We start from the raw sequence: 21,208 nt of genomic DNA, 5'->3' as shown, positions 1-21,208 counted from the left end.
AAACCTCGTCCCTCTCTCTCTTATGTCCTTTTTCAGCCTCTCCCTCCAATTGCATTTACTCAACGCATTTTCCTACTTTTCTACAAGTTTTCCCCAAACTCGAAATGAAGAATTGCCTATAACCAGATACTCTCTAACCGAACTTAACCTTAAAAAAGCCCCGCACCAAAGGACAAATTGAGCCTATTAGCTAGTTAATACACGCACACACACACACACGCACACATACACAGACACACACACATAGCTGTTAGTAAATGTAATGATAAACGAATTATATAAATTTAAGTACATATGACATTTAAAGGCACGCACTCATTGTTATCGAATACTATTTATACGTGTTATCGATATTTATCGTTCTGCAACAACGAAAGAGGAAAGACGACTGACAGTTTCGGCACACCGAATACCAAATACTCTTGCAGCAGTAATCAAAGATAAGCGATATCTCAATGAGAATTCTAGCTAATGCATTAAATTTTTTTTTTTAAATTTATTTCATTTAACTACAGTCTGCAAGAGTAAAAAGAGACTATCTTAAGAACTTATCTAACCATATTAAAAAGATTAAAATATGTATGCAAATAAATGTATGAATAGATAGGACAATGTTTTCTGGCAATCATGATTGTTAAACTATTCAAATATGAAATTTAAACAAATTACAAATGAAACTTACAAATATTGTTGCCCATAACAAAGGTGAAGAACAAAAAAGTGAAATCAGTGCAACCCTTGGAGCAATGTGATATATAATAATTGAAAAAAAAAAAAAAAAAACATTTTAATATAATATAATATACGAACAATATTTGAATGAAAAGCAAGTATTTACGCGATGGTATTACAGCTCCATAGATCAAAACAGCAACAAACAAAAAGTATTTCAAGTATTAACGATATTCGTTTCACAGTTCTTGATAATTAATCGATCAATTGTGTTCCCGAAAGATTGTTGTTCGATTTCTTATTTTGTATTCCTTTTTATAATTATGAGCAAAAGACAATAACTTTGCAAGCATTTACAAGACATTATTTACCAGAATAGAATATTACACTACGAGTATAATCAACAACACAAAATATATAAATAATCGTTTCTTATTAAAAACAAATTTATCAACAAACTCAACTCATGCAAATCTCTCTAAAATAAAAAAAAACTGCACGCTGTCCAAAATATTTCGGGTTCGAGCACATTGCACTTACTATGCTATATATACAGACATATGTTTGTATATACCTATTGGTACAATCTACTCTATAACTCTACCTACTACTATCAATGTATAGCTCTAACTCTATATACTATATACATATATATCCACGACTAGAAATGACCAACAAAAACCTGGCACACAAAACTTTTAGCAGCTTTAATATTTGAAAATCACTTGAAATCGATAAGAATTATATAATTACAAAAAGAAATCTAAATAGATAATTGCAATACTTTTCGGTACACCGAATAGTTAATACCCTGGCAGAGTTATGAAGAAAAGAAATATAACTAAACTTTTTAAACAGTTTCTAAATATTATGAAAATGTTTAGTTTCTTCAAAATTTAGAAAGCATTTTTGGGTGAAATACTTTAGAAATCTTCTCTACTCGGGTAAAATACGAAATTTAATGCGCATAATTATAGCTGAAACTCTGAATAGTAGTTAAGATCAATGTAATAACTGATAATTTGTTTATCAGTTTTATATATATATACTATATAAAGAAAAAACAAAACATAAAGAATCGAAAATTGTTAAAGTCGACTAGTTTAATTTCTGGCGTTGAATTTGTATTTACATACATACATACATATTTATATATACATTACAAAATATACAGCCATACACATATACCTACATATATATATATCTATATATATTGGATAAATGTAAATGATATATGCAAATGCTACAGATTGTTATACAAATAAATACTGAAGAAATTTCAAAGCGACAAATGTAAATGCGTATAGTGAGCGACTCTGAGATACGACGCAAATCAAGATATTTTATTTTTTTTTTTATATTCTCACTTTTTATAACTTTTTGGATATGCAAGCGTTTGCTCTCAAATTGTTGCCTTGGTTTTGTTAAGGTTTATTTAGACAGATTCGAAATTCTTTTTGAAATCCATTCACGGGAAGGAATAATAAAGATCTTTGAGATATTTCATAGTCCCTTTTAAGATACAAATACTCAAGCCACTATTTTTCTGTGTTGTCGATTGTTGTCTTGGTTTAGTTAGACAGTTTCGAAATTCTTCTTGAAATCTATGCACGAGAAGGAAAGTTCTTCGAGATGTTCCCATTTATGCAATGTTTATCTCTAAGATACAAATACTCCTGCCACTAGTTTGTTGTGTTGTCGAGGGTATCGAAAACAAAAGTAAGCAATTAAAATTGATACTTTTGTAGTGCGTGTTTGCAGCTGGACAGATGTGTTGAGATACAGATACATTTGTATCTTTGTGCGGTTTTCAATTGAATTTCAATTTTCCAATTTCAACGTTTCTTTCAATGATGCCAGCCAGCTGTGCCACGATTGGATCGTCTATTTTTAGTCACAGCGATTAGCAGCCAATGGCAGCGTGGCACAGACACTCCGGACGGACAGACAGACAGACGGACGGATGAGGCAGACGGGGCAGACCACTTGACTTGCCGAGGCGATACGAAAACGCCAGACTGTCTGGCAGTGCCTCTCAGTGTCGCTCAAGTGCCTTGGCATCCTGCCCCGCGCCGCATCGTTGTTGATGCTCTCGCATCGCGTCATCCTTTCAGTTGTCCGCCAACCGAGCTACCGATCACTTGTCGCGTCTCTTCACTCACTTCTCACTTCGCAGTTCTTCGATTATTATCCTCGGTGAAGTTCAAGTTCTAAGCCATGCCCGTTAGCAAAGAGCGACGTCTGCTGCGCACACCAAAGTGCGCCCGTTGTCGCAATCATGGCGTCATCTCGTGCGTCAAGGGCCACAAGAAGCTGTGCCGCTGGCGCGAATGCTGTTGCCCCAACTGTCAGCTCGTGGTCGATCGTCAGCGTGTCATGGCCGCTCAGGTTGCATTGCGTCGCCAACAGACAATGGAAGCTTTGGAGTTGCGCACCTCGCACAGTTCGACGCCGGAGCCGAATAGTGATGAGGAGTTGTTGTGCCCAACGAGTCAGAGTCAGAGTCAGAGTCAGAGTAGTGGGAACAGTTCGATGGCGGCCACGCGTCAAGCTTTGTTGGCCCAGAAACGCATCTACAAGCAGCGTCTGCGCAATCTGCAGCAGTCGACGCTGCACATAACCGCAGCCATGGAAGGTAAGTGTCTGACACTCTGTCTGGCCAGACACTCTGTCTGGGTAATACGAGGAGAGAGAGCGAGGATCGCTGGCAGGCAGACGGACAGACAGACGGACAGGCGGGCGGGCAGGAAATGCCCGATTCCACTGTGCAAACAATAACAAATTTGTCAAAAGTCAAGTCTGGGTAATTGGATGCTTCTCATCTGTCTGTCTGTCCGCTTGCCTGCCTGATAATGCCTAGTCAATATCTCTCTCCCTCTCTCTCTCTTTGGTCGCAATGTGACACCATGAAAACGGAAAAACCTCTTCAACAACTACTTTGGCGAGTTGTTTTCCCATCTGGTTTCCAGCTAACACTGCCTGCATCCTCGCATCCAGACAGTCTGGTGCCATGCTGTCTGGCCCTTGCGTTCGACTCAAATTACGCCCCCTTCTCCCATCCCCTCTCCTGCACTATCCACTCCACCGCAATCCTTCTTGAACGAATTGTAACAATTTGAAAGCAATTTGTTGGCAACGTCACACACAGCATAGATCAAAGAGAGCCAGCCACATGTAATTTCACAGTTATGCTAATGCCCTGCCCCCCAATTCCCTCCCTCCTCCTTCACAGAATACAAGCAGCGATTTCCCACGTTCAATTCACCGCTGTTGGAACGCATGCGCAAGCGTCGCGCCTTCGCTGATCCGGAACTGAATTATGCCATGGATACCACGTTACTTGGCAGCACCGCCGCCTGTGCCGCATCAGCGACTCCTTTGGCCACACCGACAGCAGTGTTGGGCAACGCCTTTTATGATCTATTGGGCAATGCCGCCGCCGTCGCTGCTGCAGCAGCTGTCGCCCAACAACAACACCACCAGCAACAACAGCAAGCGGCATATCAATCAATGCCGCTCTTCACACACACGCCCACAATAACAACGCCCAGCAGCACAGCGAAGAAGCCCAAGCTGAGTTTCTCCATCGAATCGATAATTGGCATCAGCACGTAACCATGAAAACCAGCTGTCAGCAATTTGTACATAGCAATATTTTTTTTTATACATTTTTTTTTGTGTATAGTTTAATTCATAGGAAATATAATTATAAATGATATTGAAAAGTTACTAAGCTGCTGTTGTTCATTTTAATAGCAATTTTGCAATTGTCTTTAACGAAATTTGAATTCGTAACTGGCGGGCAACAATTGCCAGCGTTGCCAACCATGCGAATGTTTGCGTTGCTAACCATGTGAATGTTTGCGTTGCCAACCATGCGAATGTTTGCGTTGCCAGCCCTGTTCGACAATCAAACTCGACTTATCGAAAAACGATAAATGTGCGCGCCGATAAGTTTACTGTCATTAGTGTGATTTGAGTAATTCAAAATCAAGTTACCCAAGTTTTTGTTGTGTCAATATAGATGTCACAAAACAATTTTATTTAGTTTCAGCCGTGTGGTGAAGCTGAACGCATCAAATTTACAGAAATTTTCGTACGTAAGTTACTTTTTTTCCTATATACTCCTGCAGTTAATGTTGTGTCCGTTTCGATATTGGGAGTGGGTTATATTTTATTCTTGTTGGGGTTTCTATAATCGGCACTTGATAAGCTTGTTTATAACATTATTAAGCAATTATTTTCCTTTCTCCGCCGGGTTTAGCGAAATTCTCAACAAAAGAATAATAGATATATAGCAACGCCATGGTTCATGTGGTACAGAGCAAGGAGGACTTTGAGCAGCAATTGTCCAATGCTGGCGACAAGCTGATCGTCATTGATTTCTGTGCCAACTGGTGTGGACCATGCAAACTAATTGCACCCAAGCTGGAGGAGTTGGCCGCCCAATATGCCGAGCGTGCCGTTGTCCTTAAGGTGAACGTGGACGATAATGAGGATATTACCACCGAGTATAATATCTCCAGTATGCCCACATTTGTCTTCATCAAGAGCGGCGAATTGCTCGAGGTCTTTGTGGGCGGCAATCCGGACAAGTTGTGCAAATCGATGGAGAAACATGTGGGTGATGCCGATGAACCGGACGAACAGCCGCTGGCACAGCAAGTGAGCGCATCCTCGGGCAGCGCTGGCAGCGGCAACACCATGTGTGACGACGATGAACTCGATGAGGATGATGGAGACCTCACTGATGATGTGCCAATGGATCTGCCACATCCAACAATCAATGATGAGCGTGTGCTCGAGAATTAACATGAATGAGTCCACTGGATGCAGCGTCGCCCATCATTAACGTCCACTCGCCACAGGAATAACACGACAATAAACAAAGTACTTCTTACTATTTACAGGATTGAGCGTAAACACAGATAGATTGTAACAAAAATTCACAAGACCGAAAACAGAAAAAAACATTCGCATTAAACTTTAACTTGTTCGCCAACTTATCGCAATATTGAAGGTGTTCATTGGCATTTCTTTATTCTAATTTAAGTTTAAAAAAAAAAGTAGAAACAGTTGCTGGATTCAAGTGAAAAATCCTAGAATCAGCAGAAGCGTGTGCTATATATACGACTGACATATATAAATCTTCCTATGCTTATCAAATTGTTTAATCCATGTAGTTGTGGTTGTACTTTTGTACTGCTTTTATTTTTTGGCGAAAGTAATTTTCATAGCATGTGTTGGAGTGATCTTGAAGCCCTGCAGCGCTTCCTTGGCCGCATTGCTCTGCAGTTCGGTGGTGAACTCCACGAAGGCGATATCGTGACGATTCGGCACCAGACGCACCTCCTTGAAGCCGGGGAATTGATTGAACAGCATGGACAACATCATCTCGTTCGTCTCCTCGGGCAAATTGGTGAGGAATAGAATTTGATTTGGTGGCTGCTCCGTTTGTGTGTTTGGATTCGAGTTCTCTGCGCTCGTTGGCTTCTTTTTCTTGTCCCTGCAAAACACACACATTGGTTAATATATAATTCGAATAAATTGTAGTAGAAATACGTACTTTTTCTCTTCGGCTCCTGGTGCCGGCTTTGGTGGCTTCACCTTCTTTGGTCGCTCCTTGTAGGTGCCCTTCAATTTGGCCACAATATCCGAATCGGTTTTCGAATAGCCAATGCGCATGGGCTTATCGTAGAACGGGAATCCTTGCATCGTGCGCAATGCATTCGAGGCGCTGCCAATTTCCTTAAAGACCACAAACGCTTGGCCACGCATTTTCAATGTTGTCAGCGCCACAATGTCGAGGATTTGGCCGAATTGTGAGAAGATCGCGTACAGCGACTTCTTCAGCTCTTCCTTTTTGATCTTCTCGTTGAGATTGTTGATGTAGATTGTTTGATTCGGACGCACATCCATTTTTGTTGCCTTTAATTTATAAACGTTTTTATTTTTTTGTTGGGAAAAATGCTGGATTTGTCGCTGTCGATTTAGGGATGGTTAAAGCAATGTCGCCATGTTTGCCTTGCGATATTCTATCGATGGTTGTGCATCGATATCAATAAGACCGTTTAACGACGTTTGCGCAAACTTATCGGAAACATCGATTGCTACGATAGACAGTGCTATCGATGATTCGCCACCTCTAATTCAACGCATATGTAACACAAATTTCCTTTGCAGTGCCTTTTGCTCATTTGTTTTGTTTTCAATTAAATTAACTTAAGTAATGGCAGCCAGCATTAAACTGATGACACAGACATTGCTGCAACGCAGTCTAACAGCAGTAAGACACCACATTGCAAGTATCGCTCTCATAATTCATACAAATAATTTGCTTGCAGCTGTCGCAGCGTTCGTTGCACACACAACCGGCAATCTTCTCGAGCTTTCGCTCGTCCCGTCAAGTCCAACCACTGGAACAATATCCCGAAGTAGAGGTCGTACACAACCCTCCGGAATGGAAGTACGTGGAGCGTCTGTTGCCACCACAAACAGTGCCACAACCGGTGGCAAAGGCCGACTATCCATCGGGTTGGAAACCACAGACCGCCGATGGCAACAGCGATGGTTACTTCGTGGCACGCACCAAGAATCACATGGTGCCCGTCTATCTGCATACACGGCATCGCGGACAACGTCGCATCACCATCGTGCGACGCATTCAAGGCGACATTTGGCGACTGGAGCGCGAAGTGCGCGACGTTGTGGAACGTGCTCGCAATGGAAAGCTTTGCGCCACGCGTGTCAATGAGCTGAGCGGACAGATCCATGTGCATGGCGACTATGTGGATGTGTTGCGTGAACATCTCAAGAGCAAGGGCTTTTAATTGTGCGACTGGATGAGACACGTTATTCAATAAAAAAAAACATAAAAACATTTTGAATGTAAAGTTGAAGAATTTGCACAGCTGGAGGGGATTTGGGCAGCTGGTGAGGCTTAGGCAACTATGATGAGATGCTTGGTGTTGCATCTAACTTTATGAGCAAGTTTGCTTGTCAATTGTAGCAAATATTCCCATAAAACTGATGAAATTCGCTGTGACAATCAATTATTTCGATTTTGAGCAGCTCGAGAGGATTAGGCGGCGAGGCAGCAGCTTTATGAGGCGACTATACATAAGTTCACTGAGCTTGCGAAAGCGTAGCAATGCAATTATGACAACTATTTAAATAAAATAACTTGGAGAGCTTCAAATAAATTGAAAGTTTTGCAGTTTGCTGCAGCTGGAAAGGATTTGGCATGGAAAGAATGGCTCAAACTGGCAACTGTAGCTAAATTAAGTAAGCTAGAGAGGATTAGACAGCACTTTAACAGCAAAAAATAACAAGTACAGAAATTACAAAACAAAAGCTGGAGATTTATAATTATACAATGGAAAAAAATGTGATTTTATTTAGTTTTTGTCTTACATATAATAAATTACATGCATTGATTGATTGGTTGAGAACTGTGCGAATCCTTATTACACAATATTTTTTATATATTCATGTGGAGTTTTACAATTATATTTATATATATACAACTTATATATAGATATATATGTGGGTGATATATCTTATAGTTTATTACATTAATTTACACTAGAGTTTTACAATTAAGTTTCGTTTTCAAAAAGTTTGGGGGGGCGTCATAATTTGTTGCAATCGCTTATGTTCATAATGTGTTTGTGTTGCCTTTTTTTTGTCAATTCGCATAATTGAGAACGTTAAAAACTTCGCATCCAACTGATTTAGATTATTATCGCTTTGTAATCTATTGATGCTTCATTTAGATAAGCGCCGCATTGCGACCATGATGTCCATGATTGTTGGCAGCAGCCGCAGCGGCCGCGGCACGCCACCGTTATCCACCGCCCACCATAGCTGTGGCCGCCAATTGGACGCTCAACAATCCGCCGCTTCCGCTCCCGCCGCCTCCTCCGCTGCTGGGCACGCCTGCTGCTGTCGTTGCCACAGCTGTGCTGCCACCACTGCCTCCTGTTGCTGCTGTTGTGGAGGAACGTTTGAGCGCCTTGCGAATGATGGTCCAATCCTCCATGATGTCCTCCTCGCGCAGCATATAAACGACATAGGGGCCGGTGACTGTTACGGCCTTTTTGCGTCCAGGACCTCGTACTTTACTTTGTCGCTTATCGTTGCCCCAATTGTCCCAGGAGATTTCGACATTGTGACGATCCTCCTCTAGCCGTCGTATGCGTTCCAACAGATCTTCGCGCAAATAATCCATCGTCATTTGTTTTTCGCTCTAAACAGAAGTTGTACTCAATTAGTTCCAAGTTTTGGATGAGATGGGGGGCATTGAAGGTAGAGTAACTCACCTCAAAGTGCTGGGCGGCTGCCTGCTCCTCGGACAGATATTTGTGCTCAATGTTTTGCAGTCGAAACTTGCGCAACACATCCGCGACCTCGATGCGTGTGCGATAGACTTTGTCCAGCTCTTTTTGTGGCTGCAGGAACTCCTCGGATCGTCCGGCACGCACTTCGGACAGCTGGCGATCGATTAAACTGATGCGTTCGTAATAATATTGTTCACGCAATTGGCCAAATTGTCGCTCCAAGCTCGCTATGGTGACATGTAAACAAAAGGAAAATTTGCCGCCAAAAATGAAGTATGTGGCAATTGGTTTGTTGTTGTTGTTGTTGTTATTGTTATTGTTATGGGCTTGTGTATTTGTTATTGTAGTTACCCAAATCCTCAAGGTATTCGGCGCGTCGGCGCTCAATTTCGCTGGCATCCATTTCAGAGGAATCATCGCTGTCGCATTCATTGGCCTCCTCCTCCTCCTCTTCCTCCTCGTCAGATGTGTCGTGTGCTTGGCTCGAATTTGAGCGTTCCGTTTCAGCGCCCGACACATCGCCCTCGGCATCCGATTCGCCATTTTTCACCGGCATTTATTTATATTTCGTTTTGTAATTACTATTAATACGAATTTCAAACACAACTTTTCCCCTTAGCAATGAAAATTTCTTTTTACTAATCTTCCGTCGTATTTCGTGTTTGCTGCAGCAAAAAAGTGTTGACTAACGTTGCATACGCAATACACAGTGTTGTACAACTGTGCATGTGTGCATGCTATCGATATGCTATCGGTGTTAGATATTTGGTCACACCGCGCACAAACAGCTGACGTATGCGTCTGTGTGTGAGTGAGAAAAAAAGAACACAACGGAGAAAAACAAATAGTCGAGTGTTGCGTTAAATACGTGTGCATTATTAGATATATTTTGATAGTATAGTAATTAATTATTGCGGCACCATGGAAACACCGACAGCCGATGATTTGCTGCAGTTTCGCGACTATAGCGCCACAAATAATAGCGGCGCACCAGCGCAAATCAATGTGAATTCGCCAACGCATGCAACGAGCGGTGGCAACTTCAATGCACAGCAACAGCAACAGCAGCAGCGTCAACGTGGTGATCCGTTGGCCGATTTGATCTACGACATGAGCAGCTCAACAGCAGCTACAGCTGGCGGTGGCGGCGGCGCTGGCGCACAAGGTGCCTCGCTAGATGGCGCTGCTAATGTTGGCGGAGCGGGAGCGGGTGGAGCTCGTCTCTCGTTCTTGACCATCGAATACTATCAGCAATTCTTCAATGTCGACACTTATATGGTGTTGGAGCGCATTGTCAACTCGATGATACCAAAGCGTGCGGCCTCCAATTATTTGCGCATGAACATTGGCGAAAATCCAGATTTATATGGTCCATTCTGGATCACCATAACGCTGGTAAGTTTCGTTGCTAAATCTCTTCAAATGCAGCTAATGAGCTATGTTTTAATTTACAGATCTTCTCCATTGCCATTAGCGGCAACATTGCCAGCTATTTGCAGCTGGCTGACGATAGCTATCAGTGGCATTACAATTTCCATTTGGTCTCTTATGCCGCCACTTGCATCTTTCTCTATGCCAACATCTTGCCGGCGATTCTTTGGGCGCTGTTCAAGTACAGCTTGAAGCCGGTGGATCAAGCGGATGCCATTGAAACTGATAGCGTGAGTTAGCTCTCTGTATAAAATTACATTATATTTGTAATGCTTATTTAATACACAACCTTTGCGTTAACGTAATACTTAAATACTTAGTTAGCTTAACGCCTACAGTACTCAGTTAAGATATTTTCGCTTTGCGGGTTTCCTAATTCGTTTAAATGCAGTTTTGATTTACGTTAAAGATCATGTTATATGTTATACCAAAATATATCTTAGCAACTTATGCACATATCTCACTTAGCGGTCACACTTCATAGTAAAAGTAATGAAACTAATGCAAGATTCAGAAATTATGTTGTTTTATCATTAATAACCTTTCGCTTATAGGAATAATTACTTAATATTTATTCTTTTTCAATACGAAAATTCACTTAGCCGCAAATTTATGTCGCTGTTTTGCTTAAATGCCTCTTTAATTAGCTTTTCGGCCACTCTATAGAATAGCAACAAGTTTAAACATAAAATGAAACATGCTGTTGACTCGCTTAGAGGAATAATTATTTCATATTTATTCTTTTTCAATACGAAACTTCACTTAGCAGCAAATTTATCTCGCTGTTTTGCTTAATTGCCACTTTAATTCGCTTTACGGTCACTCTATAAAATAGCAACTACCTTAAACAATAAAATGAAGCGTGCGGTTGTTTCGCTTAAAGGAATATTTCTTTTTTAAATACCCAAATTCAAATTAGCAGCATATTTATCTTAACTACCTCTTTACTGTGATTAACGGTCACTGTGAAGAATAGAACACTGTTTAAACAATAGAATGAAACATGCTGTTGTCTCGCTTTATTTTCATTTATTTTTTCATAACCAAAATTCATTTAGCTTTATATTTATGTTAACTGCATCTTTAATTCATTTACCGGTTACAATAGAAAACAGTTTAAGCATTAAAATAAAACATGCCGCTGTTGTCTCGCTTAACGACCTCATTTTGTCATGCTTTTGTCTTTTGCCTGTCATGTCAACTGCTGCTCACTTCTCTCTTTCTGTTTCATGCCTTGGACCCACCGCAGGCGACGTATACGCCAACGCTGCTGTCGCTGATGTGCATCTATGGCTACAGCTTGGCCATCTATATACCCGTTTCCATACTCTGGGTGATCAATGTGAGTAGAAATGTGAGTTTATTTGAATTTCTCTTTTTGAACTGTCATTGTACTTTTCATTGCAGATTTCATTGCTACAGTGGCTGCTGGTTATAACGGCTGCCATGTTGTCGGGCACCGTGTTGATTGCGGTGTTGACGCCAGCGCTTCGCAATTCCCAGTACTCGCTATTCCTTATCGTTGGCATTCTGAGTGCCCATGTCATACTCGCCGCCGGATTTCTACTCTACTTCTTTCACAGTCCACCGGACGCGTTGGCTGCTGGTCCCAAGCCGACGTTGCCACAAGTATTGCCGCCAGCTCACATGGTGCAACAAGCTGTCAGCCAGCAGCCGGTTGTCGGTGATTTGCCTCAGGCAAATCAAACGGGCTAAAATGCGCTCTCATTCCACGCTTCAAAATTTCAAAATCTATATATATATATAAATATATCTGTTGTACATTAAGTTCCCGATTTTCTTCTGTTCTTCTGTGTTTGTTTTTTTTTTGTCGCCCTTCCCCCTAACTTACAAATAATATAAATATACATGAATGCATAAAATTCTTAATTGTTAATCGACAAATGAGTTGGATCAGATTTATACAAAAGGATATTTTCTATAACTATTTTACTAAAAATAAGATAGAAAGATAGAAGAAAAAATATATGGAATATTTTTAAGTTTTTAAGATCAGTTAACGATGTGTTATAAGATTTTCGGACATGGAGCAGTAGTTAATAGCCTTTAGAGCAGATTCAGAGTTACACGTTTTCAATCTCTGATTACAAAATTGTTAAAAAGCGTTTTTTGAATAATTTTTGTTGTATGTATAAAGTGAATGAACATTTATGATATTTATTTGATATCATTGTTCACTTTTATATATAAAGGGTATTCAAATTTTATGATATTTATTTAATGTCAGTTCTCACTTTTGATAAAGCTGCTTTATAAGCAATACATTTTAGTTTTAGCTTGAGTATTGAATCATAATTTTCTAAAATGTTGCTGATTTTAATATATGTATATGAAAGATATGCACAAAAGACACGTCTAAATTAAATTTCAGCTAAATAACTTTAGTAAAACTCGAGTTCAGTTAGATAGTTGATTGTGGGTTGGCTTCCAAACTTTTTATAAACTGAATATATTGAAGTTTTATGTAAAAAATAAATGCAAATTTATAATATTTATTTAATATCATTCAGTTCTATATATAAAGTTTGATTGTTCATTTCTATATACAAAGTAAATTCAAATTTTATGATATTTATTTAATATCACTTTTCATTTTTTGGTAAAACTGCAACAAACATAAGTTAAACCTTGAGTATTTTACTAAATATCATAAGTATCTCTAGCTTGAGGTTTAGTTTGAGTATCAGCCTTTCAATAAATCTTGCTGATTTTAATATATGTGCTAGGTTTTCACAAAAGACGCTTCTTAACCAAATTTCAGCTAAATCGCTTCAGTGGAACTCGAGTTCAGTTAGGTAGCTCATTAATAAAATAAATATGCTGACTTATCTGCATTGCATTTGCAACTACGAGTATGAAAAGTGGAAAGAAAGAAGAAACGAACGCACATTAAAGAATTCGATTGAATTGATAACGAGTTTGAGTTCAATTGAAATTGAGGGCATTGTAAATAAGAGATTGTATGGCTTTAAGATAAGTATATGTAAATACTTGAATCTATATGCAGGAGCGCATTTCATCGTCAGGTTTTGCTAGAGAGAGTTTCGCCCAATTGTTGTTGCTGTTTAGAGCATCACTAATTTCCTAATGGCGATGCCCGCATGTGCACACACACACACACACATACAGAGAGCCGCACAATCACACACAAATATATTTGTGCATAGATCCATATGGAGAGCATCCCCTGGCGATGATGTTTGGGGGTGGTTCATTTGCTTGGTTTGCTGCTAAAAGCTTGCTCGACTTCAACACACACACACACACATACACAGAGAGAGTGAAGAAGAGAAAACAGGCTCAGGCAGCGCTTTTTTGGCCAGTCGATTGTGTGTTGTTCTTGTTCTTGTTCTTGTTGTAGTTGTTTGAATTCCCTTAACGTCCCCTCCCCTCCCCTCCCCACCTTTCATCGCACCCTTCTCCACCACACAAATACCCAATTCTACATTTCTTCATTCCCGCAATACTCCAACATCCTCCCTCCCCCTCCCCCTCTCCATCACTCTCTTTCGCTCTCTCTTCGTTTATTCCGGTTTGCTTTTGCTGTTGTTGAAATGTGCTTTGGTGAATTTTATTCGCTTGGTTTATTTATTCCAGCAATGTGCAAATTATTTCTATGGGGGGCAAAGCGTCTATTTAAACAGGGTGCAACTCTCCACACACACAAATACACACACTCATACACACACACACACACACATATGCACTCTGCCAAAAAATTGTTTGTGTCAAGTTTTATTAACTCGAAGATCAAATACCCTACAAATGTTGCAGTCTTTGTCTTTTATTTCAATATAGCACAATTATAAAAGTTAATGCTGTGATATTCATTTTTTTTTTTAATAATACGATGATAAAGATTCTTTCAACTAACTTTTAATGCTTTTAAATTATTATATTTATTTCATAAAATTTATTAATTACTAAAAATGAGAATTCTTTTAATAATATTTTCAACAATAAAAAGAAATATATTAACAATATTCAAATTCTTTTTCAAATTTCTAGTTTGATTTAAAAATTTCAATTTCATTGTAAAATATTTTTACAATATGAATTCTTTTCAAAATATTTTCAAAATGTATCAAAATATTTTAATAATATTAGATTTCTTATCAAAATTTTTAGTTTGATTGAAAAATGTTGAATTTTATTGCAAAATATTTTTACAATGTGAATTATTTTAATGATATTCTTTTTCAACATGAAATAGGAAATACAAATATTTGAATAATATTTAATTTCATATTCAAATTTCTCATTTGATTTGAAAATGTTTAAATTAAGAGCAAAATGTTATTACAATATGAATTCTTTGAATGATATTTTCAACATAAAATAGGAAAATATTTTATTTTTCATTTCCATATTCAATATTTCTAATTTGATTTTAAAATTTTCAAATATTCATTTAATGAAATCTCTGAAATTATATATACATACATATATTTATTTATTTTTCTTTAGAAAAATCTGTAATTTCATTTAATTGGATCTTGAGAATTTGTTTTAATAGTTTTCCAAATATATTACAGGGTATAAAAAGTGCATCTTGCAACCCTGCTTTCGACACTGCTCCTAAATATATCACCCTGTATTCTGATGGCATTTTCAAGTGTTCTGTGTCCACCTTTGTGTCAGCTGCACTAAAATGCAGACACGGCATAAGTAAATGCCTATTGCACATAACTGCAATACATTTAATATAATTGCATAAATTTCAATTGCAATTAAAATGCATTTCAATGCAATTTGAGGTGGCTTCGTTTGGAATCGTTTCTCATGGGTTTGTGTGTTTTTAAGCACATGTATTATATAGTATATATGCTTTATATAGTATATATGCTTGATCACGACAAACACACACACACACACATTCGCAGATAACACATCTCAATTTCAAATGCAAAAATTTTAGCAACGATTCGTTAGATTTTTCGTTTCAATGCAACGTTCTTCTAGAGCGGGTTTTATCGGCAGATGAAAAGTTTAAATATATAAATATATATATATTGATAAACTATGCAATGTGCATTGGGAAATATACATATATGTATGTATAATATATACAAATATTAATTATGAAATGAATGTTGTAAAGAAAGGTACTTTGAGATTCTTTTTTGAAGTGCAGGGTATGCGCTAGTCGAGCAGTTGCAAGCTGTTGACCACGTTTTTGCCCTTGCCTTCCCTACGCTACTCTATTTACCGTTAGGTTCGTGTGCGAGTGAAACAGCAGCTGCCTTTGTTGCATTCTATCTGCGCTTCAATCGTGTATGTGTGTGTATCTGTGTGTGTGTGTGAGTGTGTGAGAAGAGGAGCCTTTGCATGTGTGTGTGAGAGTGATGCATTTACATGCATACATTCATGCGTGAAAATGATGTGACTTTGTATGCGGGTTGCGGAATGCTGCATAGTTTGGATTACGGGGCGTATACGCAATGTCAGCAGCAGCAGCAACTCACCAGCTGCGAATTGGGAAACGCAAACGCAACGTGTAATTGAAGCTGTAATTCGAATTTCTCTCATTTTGCCTTTTTTTCCATGCATTTCAATTAAAATCGATAAATAAATATTAAACCACGCAAATATGCATAACAAATATGCAAATTGCAATCACTTACATTCATATTGTTATACTTACTTTACATACGAAACGATTTTTCGTTTGATTGATTGACTGATTGATCACCTGTAAGTAAATTGACTTGGGTGTAAACTATTATCGCCGCTCTAAAATACTATATGATTGATTGTTTGCTTTCATAAAAGATTGACTGATTGACGAAATAACTATATTTACATTACATACGAAACGATTTTTCGTTTGATTGATTGACTGATTGAGCACCTGTAAGTATATTGACTTGGGTCAAAATTAAAATACTAGATGACTGATTGTTTGCTTTCATAAAAGATTGACTGATTGACGAAATAATTATATTTACATTACATACGAAACGATATTTCGTTTGATTGATTGACTGATTGAGCACTTGTAAGTAAATTGACTTGGGTAAAAATTAAAATACTAAATGACTGATTGTTTGCTTTCATAAAAGATTGACTGATTGACGAAATAACTATATTTACATTACATACGAAACGATTTTTCGTTTGATTGATTGACTGATTGAGCACCTGTAAGTATATTGACTTGGGTAAAAATTAAAATACTAGATGACTGATTGTTTGCTTTCATAAAAGTATGACTGATTGACGAAATAATTATATTTACATTTTGCATTTGATTGATTGACTGATTGAGCACCTGAATGATTTTTTTGGTATGGAAGTAAATTAACATAGATGTAAAACTAATTTCGCTACTCTATGAAAACAATTGATTCATTGTTGGCTTTAATGAAAGATTGACTGATTGACGAACATGCGCATTGACTGATTGATTGACAAAAAATTTTGTAAGTAAATGTCAAGCAATATTAAACTAGTCTGCTTGATGGGCTTATTAAAGCAGTTAAGTATTTGTGATTGATCGACCATGAATGAATGATTTCAAATTGTGGCTCAGTGATTGAACACTTGATTGCTGACGTATAGAATTTAAATAAATTAAAAATTAATAAAAGCAAGCTCTTAATTTAAATATAAAACTTTAGTAATTCATAAATTGTGATCATATAATAAAAATGTATTAAATAACTATAACGATTGATTGATGAAGTTCTCAATTGATTGATGTCTAAATTATTAAGCAAACACTGTCAAAAAGTTGTCAATATAGTATTTAGGTTTGAAAAAGATGAAATCAATTTTTGTTTTCGTAAATTATAAGTAGACTTCATGATTGACTGTTTTGATTGAAGTGCCAAAGAGTGCAAAAGAGTTGTCAAAAAACGTTTTGGGTATTTAAGGATAGTATCAATTTTGATTTTCGTGAATTGTTGACTATTTTGATTAAAGTGTGTGTTTACTAGTTATAAGTGTAATTTATTGATTGATTGATTGAAGTGTGTTTACTAATCTGAAGATTGGCGAAGAATTTTAAGTATATTTTGTTTAAAACAAGTTTGAATAAATGTAAAAAATTGTAATCAGTAAAATGTAAAGATGAAAATGTAATTTGTTTAAATAAATATTGGTTTGTCTTTTCACTAATAAATAAAATCAAATTCGATCAACTATGATAACAAAGTGGTTGCGGAATATGAAAGCAAAAAGCAAACAAAGTCGGCTTATAACGAAAGAAAAAAAATATATAGATTTCTATATACACACACTCATACATGAATGTCTCTGTGTGTGTGTGTGAACAAATATGTAAATAAAATAAATGCGTATGCGCAAATGTATTTGTATTTGCATATGCGAATTTCAATAAAGCCGAACCCAACAGCCGTTGGCCATGTTGATTATTTTCCAACTGATTAGCATGAGGTTGGGTGGGAAGGGGGAAGGGAAAGGGAAAGGGAAAGGGAAAGGGAGGTAAGGGAGTCAGTTGTGCAGCCCGAGCAAATGTTAATGGCACTCAACGTTGACGCTGCGGAAACGGAAGTCACTCGACAGCTGCTTTCGAGTTTTCTTCCCTCGCTCTCATTCATTATTATTTTTTGTTTTTTTTTTTTTTTTTGGGAAATTAGCCAATGTGCAGCGACTTGTAAGACATTCAGTTGTTGTTGTTGTTGTTGTTGCTGTTTTGGCATTCGGCCACTTAAGGCAATTAGTCGGTCATATGTGCATAACCCTTTGAGCCACCCTCGTTGCGCATTTGAAGCGTTAAAATGCCACTTGAGCACTTGGGACTGCAGCTGAAAAGTGCCAACTGAGAACTGAGAACTGAAATCTGGAATTGCGATTCAGATTCAGATTCGTATTCGTATTCAGATTGCTGCAACTGAAATTTGAATTGGAAAGTGTGAGAGCGCGGTTGTGGATGCTCGCTTGTGGTTGCTGCGGTTTCTTCTGCAAAGGGCGGCACTTGATTAAGCCAAAGTTGTTGCACACAATGTTGTCCAATTTGTGCACGTCAATTGCATCGCTTTAAGCTGCTCACTTCTCTCAAATACGAGTACTAAATCACAAATACCAGAGCAAATTCAACATTCGTTATGGCAACTACTTTTACACACTGATTGCCAATCAAGAGCGTGAATTTGAGAGCAGTTCTTTACGATTCGATTTACCGAATAGTCCCCAAATAATATTATATTTATAGTTATGAAAATCATTAAGAAATTATCATTGAGAACCAACAACTAATTATTTATTCACTAGCACTTAAAGGTATCTAAAAGTTGAAATCAATAAATTAAGATAAATCCTAACAAGGTAAGAAATTCACATTCGAGAGGAACAGCACAGTATTATGCTTAAAATATACTAAATTCATATAGCAAAACTACTTAAATATGCCAAATTTTATGTTTTTGCTATATTAATAGGGTACTACATTCAAGAAAGAAAAAAAAAAACTACAGCTGAATATGAATATGCTGACTGCAACCCACTTTGAGTAAGAGCAAAAAAAGTGTGGTATTATTCCAAAAATATACCAAAAATACTGAAAAATTTCCAAACTCGATGTTTTTGGTATATTAAACATTAAAACAAGTAAGAAAACTGCAGTCGAGTGTACTCAACTGTCACATAAAATGAAAGCAGAGCAGTATTAATTTCAAAATATACCAAATTCATATACCGCAAAAATACTAAAATATTCCAAAGATTATAATTGGTATACTGATACAATACTACATTAACAATATACTATAGAGTGCAGAATTTACGAGATTGACAGCCAAAACAACTAATAACAGTTATAAATAGGCCTTTTTTTAATACTAAACTATTTCCTAAATGACTTCTATAATTATACCCGCTACCCATAGGGTAGAAGGGTATTATAACTTTGTGCCGGCAGGAAATGTATGTAACAGGTAGAAGGAGGCATCTCCGACCCTATAAAGTATATATATTCTTGATCAGCGTCAACAGCCGAGATGATCTAGCCATGTCCGTCTGTCCGTCTATCCGTATGAAACACTGGATCTCAGAAACTATAAGAGATAGAGCTATAATTTTTCTTCGACAGCATTTATTATGTTTGCACGCAGATCAAGTTTATTTCAAATTTTCGCCACGCCCACTTCCGCCCCCGCAAATCAAAAAAAATCAAATAACAAGCGTAATTTTAAAGCTAGAGTTGCGAATTTTGGTATATACAATAATAAATATAGTAGTTATGATTGGTTGCGATCAGATAAAAATTTTGGAAGTTATTAAATAAATACTTTTGTATGGGCAAAAACGCCTACTTACTAGGGGTCTTAGTTGCTTTGGCTGACAATCTGGTATATTGTTCCGCGTACGGTATATTTTGAATGTGGCACTATATCGATATACCAAATATACCACTTAGTATATTTTTAGTATTTTGCAGTATATTTGGTATATTTTTAGAATAATACCGTGAAATATATTGCTTTTATTCAAAATGGGTAGCGGGTATCTCACAGTCGAGTATACTCGACTGTAGCTTTCTTACTTGTTTCAATACAAAACTATTTTTTAAATGACTTCTATAATTTTTATTTAATCGCAATACAATTTTCGGGAATCGTAAAAACTGTAGTTATAAGTGTATATACAGAAATTCGTGACTCTAACTTTACGCTTGTTATTCGATGTTTATCGATTTTTGGCAGCGGAAGTGGGCGTGGCACGAATTAGAAAGAAACTTGATCTGCGTTCAAACATAATAAGTGCTGTCGAAAAAGAATAATAACTCTAGCTCTTATAGTCTCTGAGAACAAGGTGTTCATAAGGACGGACGGACAGACGGACGGACGGACAGACGGACGGACGGACATGGGTAGATCGTCTCGACTCTTGACGCTGGTCAAGAATATCTATACTTTGTGGTATCGGCGATGACTGAATATATATTTGGTATACTACCAGGTTATACCATAGAGTACAAAATATTCCAACTTGGATGCTTCCTTCTGCCTGTTACATACATTTCCTGCAGGCACAAAGTTCTAATACCCTATGGCTAGTGGTAACCGATCAGTCATTCCAGTAAAATGCGTTCAGTTGTTGCAGCATAAATAATATTACAACATATTTATAGTTATGGAAATCATGACGTTAAGAAATCATTCATTGAATCCTAACACCTAGCACTTAATGGTCTACAAAAGTTGAAAAATCCTAATCTTCTAAGAAGTGATTCTTTAATATAATGTGCTTTAGTCTGTAGCAAACTCTATTCTGTATATGACTTTATAAGATAATAATGATATTACATACTTGAAACTTTCTTTTTTAAACTCCCTTAATTCAATGCTTATATAAATGCAGTTCTATATCAGGTTCATCTTGGACTATTTGCTAATTAAGCTGTGCTATTCTCTACTCTCCGGTCTCCGCTCTCCCTCTCTACCACACCCTCTTCCTCTTCTTCTTCTTGTTTTATTTCTTTAATTTTTGTGTGCGTTTCCTCTGTCTCACGCTTGACTGCGTCGTCGTCGAAGGACTATTTGTAGGCACACTATTTATAGGTTAGGTCTCAGGCATTTCCTTATGGCGAGTCCTCTGTGCATATTTGATTAGAGCAGAGCTCGCACATACTTATCCCCAACAGGGAGTTCATTCGAGTTCTTCTCCGAATCTGTGTATGTGTGTGTGTGTGTGGGGGGTGTGGGCGTGGCACGTGCTTGGGGCCAAATCAGCCCATATGGCTTTAACGGCACAAGCTTTGACTTAAAGTCAACTGAAATGAG

The 21,208-nt window shown here is 37.6% G+C and overlaps 6 protein-coding genes across 7 annotated transcripts; 4 read left to right on the top strand and 2 right to left on the bottom strand.

The window, feature by feature from the left end:
- Window positions 1-2,879: 2,879 nt before the first annotated feature.
- LOC117565126 (doublesex- and mab-3-related transcription factor 2) lies at window positions 2,880-4,287 on the top strand. Its single transcript, XM_034244095.2, has 2 exons — window positions 2,880-3,307; window positions 3,905-4,287. The coding sequence occupies exons 1-2, from the start codon at window positions 2,890-2,892 to the stop codon at window positions 4,285-4,287; spliced, it is 801 nt and encodes a 266-aa protein (XP_034099986.1). The 5' UTR covers window positions 2,880-2,889.
- A 368-nt stretch (window positions 4,288-4,655) lies between these two features.
- LOC117565984 (thioredoxin-T) lies at window positions 4,656-5,678 on the top strand. Of its 2 annotated transcripts, none has more exons than XM_034245398.2 (2): window positions 4,656-4,772; window positions 4,937-5,678. In XM_034245398.2, the coding sequence occupies exon 2, from the start codon at window positions 4,978-4,980 to the stop codon at window positions 5,482-5,484; it is 507 nt and encodes a 168-aa protein (XP_034101289.1). In that variant the 5' UTR covers window positions 4,656-4,772; window positions 4,937-4,977; the 3' UTR covers window positions 5,485-5,678. The 2 variants fall into 2 exon arrangements, with proteins under 2 accessions (XP_034101289.1, XP_051862734.1); XM_052006774.1 differs by having other exon boundaries at window positions 4,684-4,768.
- Window positions 5,679-5,690: 12 nt separating this feature from the next.
- On the bottom strand, window positions 5,691-6,689 carry LOC117565970 (U1 small nuclear ribonucleoprotein A). The gene is made up of 2 exons (XM_034245370.2): window positions 6,239-6,689; window positions 5,691-6,178 (listed from the first exon to the last, which is right to left on the bottom strand). The coding sequence occupies exons 1-2, from the start codon at window positions 6,589-6,591 to the stop codon at window positions 5,881-5,883; spliced, it is 651 nt and encodes a 216-aa protein (XP_034101261.1). The 5' UTR covers window positions 6,592-6,689; the 3' UTR covers window positions 5,691-5,880.
- A 105-nt stretch (window positions 6,690-6,794) lies between these two features.
- LOC117565976 (probable 39S ribosomal protein L49, mitochondrial) lies at window positions 6,795-7,552 on the top strand. Its single transcript, XM_034245383.2, has 2 exons — window positions 6,795-6,958; window positions 7,017-7,552. The coding sequence occupies exons 1-2, from the start codon at window positions 6,902-6,904 to the stop codon at window positions 7,500-7,502; spliced, it is 543 nt and encodes a 180-aa protein (XP_034101274.1). The 5' UTR covers window positions 6,795-6,901; the 3' UTR covers window positions 7,503-7,552.
- A 508-nt stretch (window positions 7,553-8,060) lies between these two features.
- LOC117565959 (breast cancer metastasis-suppressor 1-like protein) lies at window positions 8,061-9,700 on the bottom strand. The gene is made up of 3 exons (XM_034245358.2): window positions 9,363-9,700; window positions 8,994-9,238; window positions 8,061-8,920 (listed from the first exon to the last, which is right to left on the bottom strand). The coding sequence occupies exons 1-3, from the start codon at window positions 9,565-9,567 to the stop codon at window positions 8,519-8,521; spliced, it is 852 nt and encodes a 283-aa protein (XP_034101249.1). The 5' UTR covers window positions 9,568-9,700; the 3' UTR covers window positions 8,061-8,518.
- Window positions 9,701-9,806: 106 nt separating this feature from the next.
- On the top strand, window positions 9,807-12,303 carry LOC117565952 (protein YIPF1). The gene is made up of 4 exons (XM_034245345.2): window positions 9,807-10,406; window positions 10,466-10,672; window positions 11,692-11,784; window positions 11,850-12,303. Exons 1-4 carry the CDS (start codon window positions 9,933-9,935, stop codon window positions 12,156-12,158), a joined length of 1,083 nt encoding a protein of 360 aa, XP_034101236.1. The 5' UTR covers window positions 9,807-9,932; the 3' UTR covers window positions 12,159-12,303.
- Window positions 12,304-21,208: the final 8,905 nt, after the last annotated feature.

Source organism: Drosophila albomicans, chromosome X (assembly GCF_009650485.2).
Source record: "Drosophila albomicans strain 15112-1751.03 chromosome X, ASM965048v2, whole genome shotgun sequence".
Lineage (NCBI taxonomy): Eukaryota > Metazoa > Arthropoda > Insecta > Diptera > Drosophilidae > Drosophila > Drosophila albomicans.
This window is presented reverse-complemented; position numbering and strand designations above follow the sequence as displayed.

Excerpts from the sequence above, each read along its gene's own strand:
- LOC117565984 (XM_034245398.2), top strand. The coding sequence starts at position 4,978 with ATGGTTCATGTGGTACAGAGCAAGGAGGACTTTGAGCAGCAATTGTCC.
- LOC117565952 (XM_034245345.2), top strand. The coding sequence starts at position 9,933 with ATGGAAACACCGACAGCCGATGATTTGCTGCAGTTTCGCGACTATAGC. Across the intron at positions 10,673-11,691 it reads ATGCCATTGAAACTGATAGC|GCGACGTATACGCCAACGCT; the intron begins GTGAGTTAGCTC and ends GACCCACCGCAG. Across the intron at positions 11,785-11,849 it reads CCATACTCTGGGTGATCAAT|ATTTCATTGCTACAGTGGCT; the intron begins GTGAGTAGAAAT and ends TTTTCATTGCAG.
- LOC117565970 (XM_034245370.2), bottom strand. The coding sequence starts at position 6,591 with ATGGATGTGCGTCCGAATCAAACAATCTACATCAACAATCTCAACGAG. Across the intron at positions 6,179-6,238 it reads CCAGGAGCCGAAGAGAAAAA|GGACAAGAAAAAGAAGCCAA; the intron begins GTACGTATTTCT and ends TGTGTTTTGCAG.
- LOC117565959 (XM_034245358.2), bottom strand. The coding sequence starts at position 9,567 with ATGCCGGTGAAAAATGGCGAATCGGATGCCGAGGGCGATGTGTCGGGC. Across the intron at positions 9,239-9,362 it reads CGAATACCTTGAGGATTTGG|CGAGCTTGGAGCGACAATTT; the intron begins GTAACTACAATA and ends ATGTCACCATAG. Across the intron at positions 8,921-8,993 it reads CAGCCGCCCAGCACTTTGAG|AGCGAAAAACAAATGACGAT; the intron begins GTGAGTTACTCT and ends ACTTCTGTTTAG.
- LOC117565976 (XM_034245383.2), top strand. The coding sequence starts at position 6,902 with ATGGCAGCCAGCATTAAACTGATGACACAGACATTGCTGCAACGCAGT. Across the intron at positions 6,959-7,016 it reads TGCAACGCAGTCTAACAGCA|CTGTCGCAGCGTTCGTTGCA; the intron begins GTAAGACACCAC and ends ATTTGCTTGCAG.
- LOC117565126 (XM_034244095.2), top strand. The coding sequence starts at position 2,890 with ATGCCCGTTAGCAAAGAGCGACGTCTGCTGCGCACACCAAAGTGCGCC. Across the intron at positions 3,308-3,904 it reads CATAACCGCAGCCATGGAAG|AATACAAGCAGCGATTTCCC; the intron begins GTAAGTGTCTGA and ends CCTCCTTCACAG.